General features: G+C 39.1%; 2 protein-coding genes across 3 annotated transcripts; one reads left to right on the top strand and one right to left on the bottom strand.

The window, feature by feature from the left end:
- Positions 1–1881: 1881 nt before the first annotated feature.
- On the bottom strand, positions 1882–9946 carry ints9 (integrator complex subunit 9). The gene is made up of 17 exons (XM_044049638.1): positions 9581–9946; positions 9117–9244; positions 8970–9030; positions 7952–8014; positions 7688–7827; positions 7432–7518; positions 7166–7286; positions 6940–7074; positions 5994–6105; positions 5635–5815; positions 4999–5059; positions 4402–4573; positions 3793–3917; positions 3360–3527; positions 2963–3061; positions 2721–2858; positions 1882–2246 (listed from the first exon to the last, which is right to left on the bottom strand). The coding sequence occupies exons 1-17, from the start codon at positions 9587–9589 to the stop codon at positions 2070–2072; spliced, it is 1977 nt and encodes a 658-aa protein (XP_043905573.1). The 5' UTR covers positions 9590–9946; the 3' UTR covers positions 1882–2069.
- Positions 9947–10044: 98 nt separating this feature from the next.
- pla2g7 (phospholipase A2, group VII (platelet-activating factor acetylhydrolase, plasma)) lies at positions 10045–18945 on the top strand. Of its 2 annotated transcripts, none has more exons than XM_044049639.1 (11): positions 10045–10394; positions 11207–11334; positions 11988–12138; positions 12557–12650; positions 12741–12809; positions 14483–14651; positions 14974–15087; positions 15814–15905; positions 16382–16552; positions 16648–16796; positions 18055–18945. In XM_044049639.1, exons 1-11 carry the CDS (start codon positions 10331–10333, stop codon positions 18153–18155), a joined length of 1302 nt encoding a protein of 433 aa, XP_043905574.1. In that variant the 5' UTR covers positions 10045–10330; the 3' UTR covers positions 18156–18945. The 2 variants fall into 2 exon arrangements, with proteins under 2 accessions (XP_043905574.1, XP_043905575.1); XM_044049640.1 differs by having other exon boundaries at positions 10332–10394; positions 11188–11334.
- The last annotated feature ends 100 nt before the right edge of the window (positions 18946–19045 follow it).

Here is a 19045-nt window from a genome sequence, read left to right as displayed (position 1 = left end):
TTTGATTGTGTACAGTAGAGCTTATGTAATGGTATGTTGCATTAAGTTTATTTGCCTCCAAGAGGCGCAGATTGATGTGTTGCCAAGATTAGGGGGTTAACTGAGGATCAAACTGCTTGCAGCGCAATATAAAACAAGGCCCCACCCAGTCTTTCTCACAGTGGAGATGTCATCTATTCATAGGAAGAAAAACACAGGTGATAATGGACCAATGGTAGCAACCATGTTCCAGGGCTACAACACCTGAACATGTTTGTAACCTGGTTAGTCATACACACAGCAGATTTGTGTTTCCGTTTTCTGACAGCCACACGATGGAAGTTAACAAAGAAGATAACCTAGATTAACCCAACTCAACTGTAATCCCAATAGTCACCATAACTGTTACTCTCCTCAAATGTCTTGTTCCACTCACAAACTAAAGATATTCAGTTTACTTTGAGTAAAAAAACCCAGAAAATATTCAAATTAATCATGCAGAAATCAGAATTAATTGATTATAATCGATTATTCGATTGTTTAATGTTGAAGCTGGGTACAGGCTAATAACCAGTTTAAACATGTACTGTGCTCTTGCAAGTATAAAAGTACAAAAATCAAAACTGCTAACTTTTCCTTCATACCATGCTTAAGGTGTGAGCGTTTCTTCATGATTTGTCAAAAGCAGAATGCAGGAATCACTTTAGGTTGGTCGTCAGTGTTATTGATAGTACTGGAAAAACAGCACCAGTGCCTGTTCCCTAACATTACTTATCCAAACAAGTCAAAGTCTGCACTGTTGCCCTGAATAAGTCACCTGCCAAGTCTGTCAGGTGAGCCATTCTACAGATGTCCGAGTAACAAACAGGCAGAACAGGCATCTCTTGCACTTCTCATCCAAGCAAAGTCAAAGTCAACATTACAAATACTGGTGTCTGCTTTTAACAAAGAACTTTCAGGTACAATTTTACTACCATGGTTGCTGCAGTGCCATGGCATCTGTCTCTAGTCATTTCTCCTGCATCTGTCACATTTCTACCAATATATCTTGCATTTATTGTCTAAACACTGACACCCTTCACAGGTCACCTGCCAAATCTGAAGCCTGTCAAGCAGACAGTTATGTGATTAACAGTCGAAACAGACAGGCGTTCCTTGAATTAACAGACAGATGATGGCTGATTTTTTTTTAGAGCTGTAATTGCAACAGTGATAGTTTTGCTTAACGTTATAACACCATCAGAAACTCATATCGTCTCATGTCTAGATCCACCCCTAATAAAATCACAGTATAACGGCCATCTAATCTATACCAAGAGCAATGTAGTAATATACTGTATGTGGACACAAACAGTGCACCATAAATCTTAAAACTGCTAAAAAAGCATGTTATTCCTCTGCTTACGTCTTAGTTGAAGCCTCTAAATTAAACACAGGCATGTTTGATTTAAATATGTTCTTCCTGATAGAACATGTTTAAATGTCTCTTGCTGTGTGTTTTTGTGGAGGTGCACAGGACTGAGAAAGACATATGTACACACAACCGTGTGCATTTTGTAACTCATTAAGAGCTCTGCTATTTTATCTTCATCCGAGGAGCTAGTCGCACGCTAAGATTTGGATTTAATTTGCACTGTAGAGACTGTAAAACACAAAGTTCGGATTATGGGAAATGGAGTAAACCCAAAGGGACTAACTGTGTATAGTTACATTACATGTCATTTAGCAGACGATTTTATCCAAAGTGACTGAGTACAACCACTGAGCCACTCCCCCCTAGTTCTGTTGTATTTCTTCTTCCTCCTTCTTTGGAAAATCTGCACTCATGACTGATCACATCTGCGTTTTCATGACTACATTTCAGTTCTCCTTCATGATGAGTTTTCAGTGACAGAAATAACATTTTCAATTTTTGTAGTATATTTTAATACAAAATACTATCTTACAAAACTTTACAGTGAAACTATAATAAACCTTGGGTTTAGTTGTGTTGACACCTGCTCTCACCGTCTCTCGTGTTGTTTCTTTTGCTGTCCGTACAAAGGGAGGATACTTAAAAAAACCAACAGAGGGAAGGAATGAAACAGGTTTCAGAGTTTCTGCAGGAAGCGGAGCACCAGGTCTCTCAGTGTGGTTCGCAGCGGCTCGTTATTGTCGCACACGATGTGCGTACCGTCCTCCTCCAGCTGGATCAGCGTGTCATCGGCCTGTAGGTGCAGGATGTGTCCGTCTACCGTCTCCTCCACTTTTACCTCTGTGATACCATGCTGCAAATGAAGATGTACAGAAAAGTTTAACATTGGGACGCATTTCGTTGTTTTACTTTCGCAAGGCGGATGCCTGCAGGTGCCTGCACATGAAGTGAGATGTACTTTGAAAAGTAGCAGTTGTGTGAAGCACGATCCATTAGAAGACAGATGGTGTATTTCACTCAAAACTAAAAAAAAACAGATGGAAAAGTAAAAGTAGTGGGCAGTAATAAAATCAGGGATAGCAGGAGCATGCTTAATCAAATAAAAAACATTCTTTCTGTGATAAAATCCCCGGTCTCTGCTGTAAAATAAAAACTAATCCCAGCAATGTCATGTTGAATGGGATAATAGTCATGACTCTGAAGGGAGCACTAAAGCTGCAGGAAATGTCAGTCAATGACAAGAGGACAAACAACACAAATTAACTGTAACTGCTGGCTCTTATAAAAAAAATATTGTGCTTCCCACTCGTGTCTGAACTTTTCACACCTTTTGTAACGTGGCCAGGAAAGCTTCCAAGGGCACCGCTCCACTCAGCAGGGGTTTGGGCGCCTGCACCACGGGGGGCTCCTCCATAACTCGCTTTCTTTTCTTGCTGGGGGGCACTGGAGGGGGTTTGGGCACTGACTGGTGATGCAAAAATGAAAGAAAACAGTGAAATGTGTTCACAGAGGCTTCACAGCTACACTCAAATATGTATTTCGTGGCATCATTTCACAAGACAGACACACCTGCAGTGTGTGCTTGTTGTCCTTGGAGTGCAGCACTGCAGACACCGTTGCCACGGAGATGCCAGGTTTAATCTCAGAGGGCACCAGGGAGTTGGCCAACTTGGAACAGAAGAACCAGACTTATAGACATGAAAATTGGCCACCTGCTTGGTGACAGGAGTTTGAACATTTCCATAATGCATTTCAATCTTTAATTCTGACAGCTTTTTATCCACCATATGTCACTGTTTCTCCATTTCCTGAGGGAACTGATAGAACTCACTCGCCATCTGTTTCTGAAGGTGCGGCTATTATCTTTTATTCAACATTATCGACTGACTTTATTGAGTTCTTCAAATGAGTTAAGTTGAAGAGGAATATATTCATGCGAGTTTTCCGCTGTGATGCGGAACCTCACCTCAGGAAGTATGTAGACGCGTTCGTAGCGGCGTCTGAAGGGTAGGTTGAGTACAGAGCAGCGTCTGTAGGGCACAGGAGGAGGCTGCAGCTCCAGCATCAGATCAGAGCGGTGGGACTGGCTGGGTGGAGGTTGGGTGTACTGCTCTGGACACACCACATGGAGGGGCTGCAGGAGAGGCAACAAAGGACAATGATTTGGCCCATGTGGTGAACATCTCACAGGAGGTCCACTTCACTTTCATGCTCAAATTTACTGGGCCAAAAGGCCTTTGTTCAACAGATGCTTCCAACAAAGAGAAGGCTGAGGTGAGGGATATTCAGCTGCGACAAGCACATTTTTTACATACTGTATCTTTAATCCTCTCTGGGGCTATATTTGAAAATAGAGAGAATAGAATTATTTGAGAAACCCTGTGATATGCACAGCATACCTGGACTTCCTTAAGCAGTTTTGCCACTTGGTGGAAATTGAGCCGTGTGTCGATGGGACAGTAGACACACTTCATAGCCAGTGGCTGGTAGGGAGCCAGGGCATCGAGGTAAGAGAAGTCAGGCTCTGGTGACGACACAGAAAAACCAATACATGGGTTTCACAATCACAGGATTAAAGCTGAAAAAATTCAGTTCCTCATCAAGTAAATTATTCACCAACTAGGGCTTTATGAGAAATGTTGTTAATGGTTTCCCAAACCAAAATGAATCACTTTTAATTTACTTAAAAAATTAAATTATTATCACATGAGAGCTTGTTTTAATTATTAAAAGATACTGAAACTGATCATTTTCAGTAATAGATCAACATAATAGATCAATCATTGATTAATCATTGCCGCCCTAACACCAAATATTCTGATAATTGTTTTAGATTTTTCACCATTCTTTGGTATTGTTCTAGAACAACTAATGCATTAATTGAAAAAATGAGGAACAGAATAATGGATAATGAAAATAATTGTGATATTTGCAGTTCAACAGGAGGACATCTTATCATTCACATGCAGGTTTTGACTCGGCTGTGTTTGTAAGATAAGTGCAGTTACCAGTAAAGATGATGGTGTTGATGCTGGACTTTCCCCACAGCTCCATGAAGTGAACCACGTCCCCGAAGCGCAGGGACGGATGACCGGTGAAAACAACGCACGGCTGACGGAACTCGCTGCTGAAGTCTCCGTGAATGCTGGGGTAGTGCTTCAGTTTGTTGGTTTGGATCAGCTGAAACGTTTAGAAACACAGGATGTGTAAGACAGAAGCAAATACCACGGCTTCAGTCTCAGTCTAAACATCTTTAATAACTCTGTTACCAACTTCCTGCTAAACACAGTATTTGTTTTGCTCATATATCCCCATAGAAATGCTGACTAACGTCACTTATCAGCAGAAGACCTTTCACTCTGGCAGTAGCAAAACAAAAAAGGATCTTTAGCATATAAAAGGTTAATTTATGCAGAGAAGAAATTCTAATGATTCTGCAAAAGTGTCAGAGCTGCACAGGCTGTGATCTGCAGACCAGTCGTGAGCTTCTTCACTGCGACTTGCAGGCACACGACAGTGATTTTATCAGGATTTCCAGAAATCCGTTATCTCTGAAACGCAGCTGTTTTCACTTCACTGACCAGAGACGTAGCAGCGTGACTCACCTCAGCATGAGGGAACGGAGGCTCTGGAAGATACACCTTTGATTGCTTGTTGTGACAAAGCCTGGAAAGGGAAGAAAAAAAGAATATAACCTAGCCCTAATCAGAAAATCCCAGAAAGATCCTGTGGAGAAATCAACAGCAATCAAATACAGACTGCTGTAATTCTAATAACTCTAATCAGCATGGTGACAACAGGCAGGTTTTTCACTGTATTTAAATATAATATGAACAAGTGAATATCAAGCTGCTATCAACATGCTGCAGTGAAATCTATTAGTAGGACGTCAGACTCGGGGAATTAGAAGTACAGCAAACACTTGACTTCATGAGAAAACTGGCTTTTCACTCATTATTTTAAGTGAAAAATAAATCACTGGCAAAACTCAAGCACTCTCCAGTGTTAACATGAAACATTTTAGCAGCAACTCAATCACCTCATTACCTGCACTCATGACTGCTTTGCAGAACAGCACCACACAATTAACACATTAATGTGACACCATGGTGCTCATTAGGTTCAACAAAGGACTCGCTGAATGTTATAATCACACAGTAAGATGTAGGAACTGTTGAGATATTATTATAATATTTTGCAGATTTTATTTAATAAGTGAATTTTGATGAATAGCTGCTCACCACTCAGCGAAGATCTGAGAGAACTCCAGCGAGCTATTGGCAACAGGGGAGATAAAGTAGAAGGGTGTGGTGCCCAGGTTTGCACTGTCAATGAACTGGTACAGACACTCCAGCAGGTCATATATCACTCCTGACGAGTAACACGGAACCAGCACGTTGCCTCCAGCACGGATAGTCATGGCTACAGGTTCAAGAAAAACAACAAAAAAATATAAAGCTTTGATTGCATACAATGATATGCATCAGTCAATTGAGTCATAGTGTTTAACCAGAAAATATTACATAATTACAATTACACTCACATGAAACAGCCATTTAATCTGGTAATGTCTGTCTTACACAAATACACCTGAACCTACCTAGGTTATTACAGAACTCTCCCAGCATGCCATCTGGGTTGGCAGTTGGCATCTGTGTGAGGCCTGTCAGAATCAAAACATCACTGTTCTTCAAGGAGCTTTGGTCCATCGGCTGGGAAATGAGACAAAGAGATACTTGAAATTTCATCAAAACCCACTGAAGAGGAGCTTTGTCATCTACCCTGTTTTTTTCTGTGGTAAATGTGCTTTTACACTTCACCCTAAAATATTCCCAGAATTAAATCAAACAAAAACAAAACAAAACCCAAAGCCTGTTACTCACTGCTTAACAAATACAACAATTACGGATTCTGACTCTGGTACAACTAAGAAGCTGTGCACTGTCCCAAACTGAACTCATCAGTAGATACACAAAAACTGACTGCTGGAGAAGTAAATGAGTAAATGAGAGGGTGATTCCAGAAACAGCCATGTGCTAAATCATATGAAACTAGAACTGACTTACTGACCCTGTGTCTGATTTTGTGTAGCATTAGAACTGTTGAACCAGTCAATCCCAGTGACTGGTTCAGGGTCAGGGCTGCAACGATTATTCAATCAATCGAATATTAATCGACTAATAAATTAAATTGTCCACTATTTCGATAAATTAATTGGTTTGAGTGTTTTCTCAATAATTAAGACAAGCTTTCTGATTTTTCACCTTCTTAGATGTGAATATTTTCTGGTTTCTTTGCTCCATGGAACAAAGAAATAATTTTGCTTTGTGGACAAGACGTGTGAGAACATCATCATTTCGACAATTCAACAACCTCTGACATTTTACCAACCGAACAAGTCCTCCATTAATTGAGAAAGTGATCGACAGATTAATCGATAGGTCGTAGTCGGGAAATGTATCATGTTTTATATTATGAATTGGGTTGTGAATCTTTTAAAACTTGGTCTCCATATCAAACGTTTGGGAAACAGTGTGTTAAACTACCTGTGGATGTGTGGTGAGGAGGGATGAACCCGACACATAGGACACTTTCTCATGATGAGACTGAATGATCCAGTTCGAGCTGCCCAAAGAGTAGCCAGAACTCAAGGGGGAGATCTGTACAGCTCCAAATAACTCCTGCAGAGAAAATTGATGATTAGCAGATACTGACTCTTTTATTCAAAATAATGTTGGATGTTCAAAAGTGCAGGACAATTCAAACTCTTACCACTTTCTGTGAATAACCCACGAGTTGCACTTTGCTAAGGGCAGAGTTCACCTCCTGCATACTGTAGGATCGCTTCCATGTCCACACTTCCACTGCATCTTTCAGTGGGCATGGGAGCAACCTAATACAAATATAATGTGTTATACACTATTATGTTAAATGCATTTGTCAAAAAGTAACATTAAGTTACATCACATTTTTTAATTATTTCATATTAAAACCAATGTAGAGCATTTGACACATAAATTCAAACAGTACATATATACCTTTGTATTTCCTTGTTCTTCCAGCAGGTGGCAGACTGGGATTTGGGAACTCTTTCCATGAAGTTAACTAGCTCTTCCATCAGAAGTCTGAATGGAGAAAAACAGAAAGCGTACTATGTAACACAACGTACATTTTTTTTTTTTAAACCCAAGCCACTGTCCCTTATGGTACAAGATATGAAATAAACAAAGTTCCAACACTTTATTAACTGTCAACTAAATAAAGAAGTTAAATCCTCTGGATGAGTGTCCTTACCTGCCTATCTGAAGTGTGGGTTCTGTGGCATACACTGTGCCTGTGAAGCCTGTGTGTTCAGTGATGTAGGGCAGGGCCATCATGCAGTGGTAGTTGGAAATGAGGATGACATCAATAGTAGACAGGTCCAACAGTTCTCTCTGTGGTTGATCAAATTTAATTAGTTCAGGTTTCACAAACAAAGTATGGCATTTGTTGTCTATCACATTCTAACATCCTTCAAAAGCATCTTATCATCAGTTATGTGTTGGCTGGGTTTCTCACCTCAGGGAGACAGAACTCGGGCTGTGAGTCCACAAACACTCTCCCCGCACACTCCTTCAGCTCCTGGACAGATGTAAAGAAACTGTTACATTTTGAAGGGTAACCATCTTATAGACAAATCATAAAATAATAAAGCAACACTATACAACTTTTTTTCCTTTTTTTTTAGAGGAAAATAACTGCTTCAAAATGGTCACAGAGACAGAGAATGGAGCTGCTTTCATTTCCACTCTGCACTGGAACCTTTGATAAGTGAGTCGGTAGGAAGATTGTAGAAAAGTGTGTAACTTAATAATCATAGATAGCTAGTGACTGGTATGACCATCATGATAGTCCGGTTGCCCGGATTTATACTAATATTATGGCTGTAGTTTTGTCAAAAAGCTTTCTATGAGTGAGGACTTCTGCCCCTTTCTGCTCCTTTTTCCAAGACAACTTTTGCTTTCAATATCTGGCACTTATTCAAGCAATTACATTACTGAGAAGCTGACGTCACAAACGTGTGACGTGCTGGTGAATCATATCTGATTCCATGGAAGTCCTGAGGGCTACCATAATGAAGTATATGTGAGCGAAGCTCTATCTCTCTGCTTTCTGGTATCCACCCATTTGTCTTTTAGTGCTTTATCCTCCACATGAGGGTCGTGCAGGGTGCTGTGCCACTCTCAGCTGACATAAGGCGTACACCCTGGACAGATCGCCAGTCCATAATTTTTGAATTTTCTAAACACAAACGGTCTAGGAGTTACGGTAATGAGAAGTATGCATGCCAAATCTTGTTGGCAGTGACAGGATGGTAACAGAAGGGTTAAGTTCAGTAAGTAATGCTGAACTGAGGTCAGATAAAAATAAATATTTCACAGGGGTGTGTTTGCTACAGTGACAGCCCATCCAGCAACAGTTACAGTGATGCTTTAATACTTCACAGACAGAAAAACAGATTACTTCAGGTGATCACACACATGGATATAGTTTCAATACTAATAGAATCAAATGCACCAAAAACAGCTCCTCATACCTTCTCCAGGTTTACAGTTCCATCCTTGGAGATCCAGCCAGGCAGCTTGGAGAGTCTTGGGCTTAAAAAACAAAAATAATTCATATTGGTTCAGAAATGAAAAACTCCATTAACATACAGAAGGTGCCACTGATTCCAGAGACTCACCTGTGCACAAGGGGAAGGGGCAAGAAGTTTAGGACTGAGGTGGTGTCCAGTCCACAGTCCAGCATGATGGTGGTGGATTTGAACTTGAGAACATTGCAAGGCAATGTAGGATGACCAGACAGACAGTACTGATAGAGGAAAACACACGAGTGTGCAAACAGTTAAATGCAGATTCAAAAGAAGCAGCATTAACATGTCTTATGGCGTACAGGGGAGAGACGCTGTCTCGTTCAAAGAAAATTGCTCAAAAAATGTAAATGATTAAATTGAACCTTTTACACAGCTTTGCTGTTGGCTGCCTTGTTAGCCTCACTGAATGAGACAAGTAGCTATCAGCAGTCCAAGCTAGCAGGCAGCTAGAACTAGATGCCATAAATGACGTGCCAACAGGCTTTGATAAAACGAGGGTTTGCTTGGCTATTTTAACTTTAATTATACTCTTTACTATTAACACAATCACTCACCAATTTCATTTTTGCACCCAAATATTGGCTGATAAATGAGTTCAAGACAGTCGGCAATGCATACACCGCATCCTTCCTTCCACACGCTCGCTTTGTTTTTCCGGTGTTTGACACTCTCTACTGCCTCCTAGAGACGAGGAGTGTAATGTCACTGTTACCAAACACACTGACAGAATAATGGGGTGAAAGAGCACATATGTATTCTGTGAATATCTGCCCTGGAAATCAGCAGGTTTCTATAAATGAATGAATGAATGAATGATCAAATAACTAAATGTCGGTTAAAATGTCGATCATTTTTGTCAACAAATGCACGTGCGGGGCTGTCAGTTGTTCCAGAGACTGGAATTCCTCATAAATTCCGCAGCGTTCCTGATAATATCCCTCACTGTCTTGGCATAAACGTGTGAGGAACATGTGTTGCAAGAACACGAGTAAAGTCAAACACGGAGGAGGTTTTCTAAAGAGCGGTACCCTGAGTTAGCCTCCTCCTATGCTAATAGCTAACAACAGTGACAGTTAAACAGTCAAACCACTCCCAAGTGATTCATATCGGCATTCGGCTCACGTATCAAGATCAAGTCAAACCGCTTCCGTGATAATGTTGCGAAACTGATGTATTAACAGTGGGCGCAAACGTGCTTGTGCCTTTTCTCCGGTAGGACTTTGATTATTGTTTAAAAACTTTTATTAGCGTTTGTGTGGCTAACGAGCTAACTAGAGGACAGTTGGTTAGCTCGCCAGAAGTCGATGTTCTCTCATGGAGGATTTGTCCAGATATTAATCAAAGGGATTTACAAGTGGACAAGGACAGGTATGGACTGAAACCACGCTTTTATTTTACTCACAGCGCGAATACTTATTTCTACTATTTCTACTCCAGCTATGGTTAGCAACACAGCTGTCAGGGTCTATATGGCTGTTAAATGATGTTCTAAACCCGATCAAACACCCAAGTGTAGGCAGAGGCTATGACACACAATTACACCTAGGTCATTTAATTTGTGTTCGTTAATTAACTCTAAATGTGTTCTCAATTACACAATATGAATGTAACTATTAAAGTGAACGTGAACAACACAGAAACTTGTCACAGCTGAAGATGACAGAATAGATAACATGTCACTGATGTAACACACATTAAATGTAATGTATTCATAACTGTTGTTGGTTCAGTGATATGCTTTAAATTGGGAGTTGTATCTATAATCTGCTCGTAGTTGGTTAGGATAAGTGTGATTGTGTCATCATTAGTCTCTACAGTTGCTTGTTTTCTTGATTAATTGTTTAGTTGTTTTGTATGCTCCATAGACCAAAGACAACCAAAGATGAAACATAACATATTCATATTGAAGAGGCTTAAATCAAAACGTTTGTTATTATAATAAATCTGTGTTTAATTGCTCACAAGCTTTTTCCTCAAATGTGTGAAATGTTTCACAGTTTGTGATTTTCTGTTTATAAAGTGGTTGAATCCAGAATTCATTGATTCATACTCTTTTGGGACTAAAAATGAATCTGAAGTTTTCTGACATTTATGGACTGTTGTCCTTCTTACATCATCATCGTTACTGCCGTCCTTTCAAGTACTTATTAACTACTTGTAGTTTGTTGTTTGTCTGACAGAGCAGAGAGGGTGTGCGCTGAGTTTCTTCACAATGGGGAACACTTGCAGTAATCACCTTGGGATCCCTCCTGCCAAGGGCCCCAACCCAGTGGGATGCACTGATTTCATGATGGACCACACCACCGAGGTAGATGTTAAAGCACGCATGCACTCTATTATCTTTTATCTACTCATATATAATATGAAAAAAATAGTCATATTATGAGATTTATGAGAAGGGGATAAATCAGAAAATGTGATCACATTACATGAAGGTTATAACCTGTGGAAGCTGGACACACTTCTGGTTGTGTCATGTTTACATCTGCGTCCAGTTATCTTAAAGAGTAGCATAGAAAATGTACTTATAATAGTAAAATGTTCTCATGCTGTTGCCTTTAATGTGTGTGTGATCTGCCAAGTCTGATGCTCCATTCATTTTAAATCATAAAAAATATATAATACTTTGGCTAACAATATGACTGAAAAATGGTAGATGATTTTTAAAGAAAACTGGAGAACAATAGTTTGAAATGCTGACTCATTGACTAATGATTACCTGTGAAATTTAGCGGCATGAAAATGGACCTGAACTCATGATGTCAATGATTACAGCTAATGCTGCTGCTGTAGAACTGTTCAGTCTACAGCAATTATTCACATACAAATTCAGTCTTATTAATTTATCTTTAATTTCTGCCAAATATATAAATAATTTTACATTTAACTGGTCACTCATGCTGTTGTAATAAACAATAGTCACCTAATTGTGTGATCTTCTGTTTTGTGTTTCGCCCACAGGGCAGCTTCTTCCGCCTCTACTATCCTTGTCAAGAGACCAAGGAAGCAGACAAACCCGACTGGATCCCATGCAGGGAGTATTTTAACGGCCTGGCAGACTTCATGAAAATCAACAGAACTCTCAGTGAAGGCATTTTCAACTACCTCTTTGGTAATTTATATTTTATACAAGTGCAGCCAGTTCAGACATGCTTTTGTACATTTGTGAGAAATTGAATTCACTGAACAGTAATAACAGAGAAAAACAAAGTGAAAGCAAGGCTTCTCTGGGACCATTCTAACAACAAATACAGTGATCAGGTTTAAACCTGTTTTAATCCTGCAGATAATCTCCAAGCAGACTGGATTCCCTTAATTTCTTTAACAATAGAAAATGTTTGTGTTTTTTGTTCATCATGAGGGTTAATTAATACTGCTGGTAATGCCATAATTCTGGAATTACAAAACTACACGACCCCGTCCACCATATTCCCACTCCTCTCCTCAGTTCCATCCATCTAAATGCTGTTTTTGCTTGATATCATTGTGATTTATGAAGCTCATGTTTTTTACCTTCTCTTTATTTCCAGGATCCTTTAAGATCCCAGCTTACTTGGATGCTCCCTTCAAATCAAATGAAAAATGTCCTGTAGTTATCTTCTCCCATGGCCTGGGAGCCTTCAGGTACACGTTATATTCATGATACAGCTACAGTATTTGCTCAGGAAAGCTCACCTGTCTCCTATGACTGACGTGTCCTTGGTCTTTCATCAGGACTCTGTATTCAGCTATATGTGCAGAACTGGCCTCTCAGGGTTTCATCGTGGCGTCTGTTGAACACAGGTAAATAATTAAATGCACTTTCAGCTAATAGTTTTCAAATCAAAATATGCAATTATGAAATCACAAAGGCAACAATTTAGGATATACAATGTTAGGTTGTATTCTTAATTTCTGCCACTAGGGGGACTTTAATAAAAACAATAACAAAACTCCAAGTATGATGACGTCAGGAAGCAGTGTGGGATCATGGGAACTGTTGTCTTGTCTCCTTTGGTTCATCTGTGCATTGGCGTCGCACAGGGAAGGCTTCTTTGGCAGAACATGCTGCAAACAGCAAGGATTAATAATAATAATAGCGATCCACAAAATACACACAATAAAATAGACGATACGGAAGACAGCAAACTGTTTAACTAGTACTACAGAATATTTCCTTCCGCACATAAATGTCTCCATAGGGTGGTTACCCCTGGGTTTTGGGGTATAGCGGTAAAGCTGATGATGTCATTAAAAGACAGCCTAAATCAAACAGTCCTTTACCTTAAGTAGAAATACAGATTACTATGGATAAAAAAAAAGTGTTTAGATATTTCAGTGCAGACATGTTACATATATCTTTAAATCTATAACTAAAGCTTGACTTTTATGGCATATCACACTTAGAAAAGCATTCACAGCCAGTCAGCGCTCGTCAGTACTTCAATCAAAGGAAGAGGATGATTTATGTACAATCTTCATAAACTATATGCATTGTTAGGGTTAGGATATATATATGTATACATACATATATGTATTTTATGTATATATACAGTATATGTGTATATGTGTATATATATATACACATACATACACTGAAAAAAAGGAAACTGTGCTTGAATGTTGGCAATGCAGGCAGTCAGTCAGTCTCCTCTGTCTGTTTATGTGTGGAGTGGAAAGGGTGTTCAGACAATGGTACGAACCAGGTCATCACATTTCTTTTCTGTATAGAGACAAGGGCATCATATGGAGACAAGCATAATGGCTGCAGTTAGTTTGTCACTCGCGTTGATTGAGGTGGTATTTCAGTGAGTTAAAGCCACAGAAAAAGCCACGTGGGTAGTGGGGGTGGTGGTGACCTGGTTTTTTAACTGTGACGTGACGGTCAGAGGTTGTTCACTCTGTGGTTCTTCAAAAGCAGCAGCAGAAAAATGCCCTTTTGACCACAGCACTTGTTACCCATTTTAACAAAAGCTGAACAAAGTTGACGACTAAACTGCTCAGTGTCTGTGGTCATTAGTTTGTGTCAGATGTTAAAAAAGGAACAAGAATAACCACTTCTTCTTTAGATTGCTGACATAAAATGGTTTACTTTAACCTAGGTGTTGTGTAGGCCTATTGTTTAATGAAATAAATAATATTTTCTCTTATTGAGTCATTTTCTTATCTACAGCTGCATTTAACGACCATCTTTGTCATCTGTTGATTATTTTCTGCGCTTATCATTTTGTCTACGTTATAATCAAAAACCTCAGGTTTCAAAAGACTTGAATTGTTTTAAACAATTGAAGATATTACTTACTAATTATTACACCTTTGAAAAGCTACAACTACACTGTTCTTCTTCTTTCATTTAACCCTTTTGATTCATTGTCCTTCTGTTTAACTTCCAATCTATTGTAGTCAGTTTTGTCATCCAAATGTTCTTTAAAGGCCACTTTAACCTTTGTTCCATCTAAAAATATGTCACTCTGCAGAGACCAGTCAGCGTCGGCCACTTTTTATTTTCGAGAGAAGTCCGAGTCGGAGAGGACGAATGAAAATGTGCCTTGTACGTCAGCCTCAGCCCAAGACTTGGTGCAGGAGTGGATGTACTATAGAGTTCTGCAGCAGGGAGAGATGGAGTTCCCTCTGAGAAATAAACAGGTGAGCGTCTGCTGTGGAAGAGAAAACTGCCACGATATCAGAGTCACTGTGTCAAAGTTGAAGGTGGTAAAATTATTCCTTAGTCATGTTGTGAGGTTCAAGGAATAACAGATTACACAACATCTGACCTTTACACGCAGTAACGATTCACAGTGTGACACGTGTTCAATTTAAACCACATCCTTCTTTAAAATGTTTTTTTTTTGGCTTTTCAGTGTTGTTGTTTTTTTAAACATGACCTTTAACAGTGTGTGTGTCAGTCTTCAGTTTGCTCTTGTTTCCATTTTCTCTGAACTTGGGTGACTTGTTCTCGTCCCTCCAGGTGAAACAGAGAGCAAACGAATGCATTCTGGCTCTGGACAAACTCATTGAAATCAATTCAGGGATCCAAGTACAAAACGCCCTGCAAACACGGTTTGACTGGACGACGCTAGAGGTAAACGTTTCATGAACTTTATCTGGTAGAGCTACATTTATTCAATGTAGTGTGTTTTGCCTCCGCTGCACTAGGTGGCGATACGCCCCCTTTCAGCTTGTTCGTATAAAGCAGTTTCTGGGTTAGGTTACAGTGTGGGATTTTTGAGTCTTTTTCAGTCTCACTATCTTTAAATTATAAAATTATTTTTGCTGATAGAACATTAAATTGTTTTCCTCATCAGTCCAACAAATGTACCGGCCTGTTGTCTTATTCTCCTGTGTATCAGCTTTTATTATTAGCTATTATTTTTGGGTTTTTAAAGTTGAAGGTGTGAACTGTGGAGCAAGCAGCACAGCTTCAGTCTGACTCTTGGGTTACATGGAGTACTAATTACACTCCCAGTTACATTATCTGGACTTAAAGCACAATTTTGAATGGGACTGTTTCCGTTTACATATCACATTACATTACAAACACAATACTTTTTTTTTATAATGTCATGTAAACGTACTTTACGTGACCAGTAGAGTATTAAAAATTTACAAACTCAGAAAAACGGTTATGATACACACAATATTTTCTTTTGTTGACCTTGAACAGGTAAGGCTTTTGTGTTTCACATTCCTCTAAAAAAAAACAAAAAAAAACACCTAGAATTAAGAGGTGACACTTTCACAAAGCGTGGAAAGATTCAAGATTAACACCGTACTAATCAATCACTATTATCCTCTCCTCCACTGACAGAACTCCATGGATCTGTGCAGGATAGCAGCGATGGGACATTCCTTTGGGGGAGCGACAATGATTGAAGCTCTTTGTAAAGAGGTTAAATTCAAGTAGGTTGAATTTTTTTTGAAGTAGGCATACAAAAAACTGTTTTTAACCAGTAATATGGCTGCAACTAACGATTACTTTCATAGTTAATTTGTTGATTGTTTCTCAGTTAATTGATGAGGTGGTTGGTTCATAAAATGCAGAAAATGGTGTAAAATGTTGAGCTGCTTTTTCCAAACCCTTAAAATTATGATGTTACGTGTCAACAAGTCTACAAACCAAAAATATTCAGTTTACCGTCATAGAGGAGCAAGGAAACATCCATCCATCCTTCTTCTACCAATTTATCCTCCACATGAGGGTGAGCTAGGGACAAGAAAATAGTATTTAAGAAATTGAATTCAACACAAATAGTTTCATTTAGAAATTGATGAATAATAGATGACCTTTTGCAGCCTTAATCAGCACAAAATAACTAATCTTAGATCTGGATAGTGAAATAATGTTAGGATTAAACTGTGTCTCTCTGTTGATTCAGGTGTGGTGTAGCGCTGGACGCTTGGATGTTTCCTTTAGACGAAGAGATCTTTCCTCGCGTGAAGCAGCCCATCTTCTTCATCAACTCTGAGAAGTTCCAGTGGGCGGGGAACATCAGCCGCATGAAGAAGCTCGACTCGGCCGTCATCCAGAGGAAAATGATCACCATCAGGTACGATGGTCAGAACTGATGTTAGACAGCGCAATGATTCTTGTTCTTTTCTCTGAATGAATGTTCATGTTTTCCTTTAAATGCACGTTTCCTAGAGGAACAGTCCACCAGAGTTTCCCTGACTTCACCTTCCTGACGGGGAACTGGATTGGTAAACTGATGAAGCTCAAGGGTGAGATCGACCCAGAGATCGCCATCAACCTCTGCAACAGAGCAACACTAGCCTTTCTGCAGCGCCATCTTGGTAAGAACAACAAGTTCATGATCCTTGCAGAATATTTCAGCATGTGGAATTTGTTAAATGTCCAGTGATATTGAAGGGCCAGGTCATATTTTCAATTCAGTTCAATTCAATTCAATTTTATTTGTATAGCCCAAGGCCTGACCTGCCTCATTTGCATATTTTTTGGGTCGGGCAGGTCGTCAAACCCAACCGGACCTGCCCGGACCTAGTTGATAATAGCGCATTTGTCAGCAGGTCAACTACGTTTCGAATCGAAACTTCAAAAAACACTATATGCAGTGACAAGTGTGTAGAAAAAGTGGCCCCTCTCCCAGTTGCATTTCAGCAGCAGGTAGTAATACTCTGAAATGATCATCAAATGTAATGTTGCATACTACATTGCACTTTATTTTTCTTTTCATATATATAATTGTGCTTCAAATAAAGACAAACATTTCTCTACACCTTATTCTTGTTTAAAAATCATTCACATTATATGAAAGTTATGGAGAGAGGTGACCTTATGGCGTTAAAGGCGAGGCAATGAAAAAAAATTTGGGTGCACCTAAATTTTGTGCTGGTGCACCTGGAAAAAAAAAAAAAAAAGTCAGGCGCACTGTGCAACCAATGAAAAAAGTTAGTCTGGAGCCCTGTAATAACACAATATGTAGATTAATGAATGTAAAATGAATAAACAAAGTACTTAGTTGTGTATCCTGTGTAGCTGTGAGTGCTATGTAATTGCCATTTCTTTTTTGTCAACATGAGTTTCTTCACATTATTATAACACTGAGGTTTGGAAGACATGCAATTCAGCTGCAATTCTAAAAAGCAATAAAACACTGATAATGGAAAAAAAAAACTTAAATGTGAAAATCATTGTCCCTGCTTCTACTGTGACTTTTAGTAGGAACAACAATGTTTACAACAGCAAAGTCAAAATAAACTCAGTATCTGGAAGAAGCTGAAGATTTGTGGCAAGATGAACAGCCGACACCGACAGCTGTCATATTAGATTATTCTTAACAAGCACACATGGGCGCTGATCTGAAATATGACTCCTATTTAAGAACGTTGAATTAGTGGAAGGCGACTTGTTAGCCCCCCAAAAAAGTAATAATATCACACTTCATGTGCAGTATATTCAGTTTCTGCCCATAAACCCTCCTCATTATTCCCCATTGGACCTTTTAAAAGGAGAAATTTAGATTTTTAATCTTTACATACAGGATGTTGCTGGAATTCTGAACAATCCTCACAACCGTTTTGAACTTTGCAGGTTTAGACAAGAACTTTAATCAGTGGGACCCTCTGATCAACGGCGAGGACGACAACCTCATTCCAGGAACAAATGTTACCATGCTTCACTCTTCCATCTGAGCTGCCACTGTGCCTCATGCACTGCAGGAAAATGTGGGACTACCAGGCCATCGACTGAACCACCTCACTGTGTGTACGTGTGGAGCGTTTCCAAAATGTCAAGGCTTCCTGCCATTTCACACATGCTATTTTTGATAATGGACAGAAAAGGTAACGTTTTGGTGTAGTAATGAAGAGGAACACCAGCCTCTACCTCATCAGCAGCTAAAATACTCTATAGTGTTTGTTTCACACGGCCTGAATGTATAATACAATCAGCTCTTCTTTTCACTGTTGGTGAAATATACAGTTTTAAAAACGGAAAACACAGACTTGAACACTCTTGCTTCACATGCACACATGTAGCACATGGACCAAGAGTGTGCAAGACTTCTTTTTTTCATTTTTAGTTTTGTTTCTCAGTCAGTGTGCATTATTTTTTTCCCACTACATGAAATCTTCACTATTAACATCTACTTCCAAGAGAAATGATTTGAAAGTTTAAATTTTTTCCATGATTGCTGTGATTATGTGATAAGGCCTGAATGACAACATGAGATAGGGATGTATTTGGAAAAAATAAAAAAATTATAATTTTAGACAAGATGCTGCTAATCCATATTAAATCATCCAGATTCAAATGACGTAATGAAACATTATGAGCACAGAAACACTACAAAGCTACATCAAGTGTGTTATTACTTACAGTACTGTCCAATGAATACAACCACCTTTTACATTTATACTCTCGACTGGACGATATTTAAATTTGTATATACGAGAAAACCAATAAATTTGGTTTGTATACAAATGTTTCTTGTATTTCCTTATTTCTTCGGACCAACTCCTAGGTAAATCATGGTCAATAAGGCATTAGTTTCACTAAATATACTCAGTTTGTATTTGAGTTG

This window comes from Solea senegalensis, linkage group LG17, assembly GCF_019176455.1.
Source record: "Solea senegalensis isolate Sse05_10M linkage group LG17, IFAPA_SoseM_1, whole genome shotgun sequence".
Classification (NCBI taxonomy): Eukaryota; Metazoa; Chordata; class Actinopteri; order Pleuronectiformes; family Soleidae; genus Solea; species Solea senegalensis.
The sequence above is the reverse complement of the archived record's forward strand: the minus strand, read 5'-3'. Positions and strand labels throughout refer to the sequence as shown.

Excerpts from the sequence above, each read along its gene's own strand:
- ints9 (XM_044049638.1), bottom strand. Across the intron at positions 3,528-3,792 it reads AACTGCTTAAGGAAGTCCAG|CCCCTCCATGTGGTGTGTCC; the intron begins GTATGCTGTGCA and ends CCTCTCCTGCAG. Across the intron at positions 2,859-2,962 it reads ACAACAAGCACACACTGCAG|TCAGTGCCCAAACCCCCTCC; the intron begins GTGTGTCTGTCT and ends TTGCATCACCAG.
- pla2g7 (XM_044049639.1), top strand. The coding sequence starts at position 10,331 with ATGTTCTCTCATGGAGGATTTGTCCAGATATTAATCAAAGGGATTTAC. Across the intron at positions 12,139-12,556 it reads CATTTTCAACTACCTCTTTG|GATCCTTTAAGATCCCAGCT; the intron begins GTAATTTATATT and ends CTTTATTTCCAG. Across the intron at positions 12,651-12,740 it reads CATGGCCTGGGAGCCTTCAG|GACTCTGTATTCAGCTATAT; the intron begins GTACACGTTATA and ends GTCTTTCATCAG.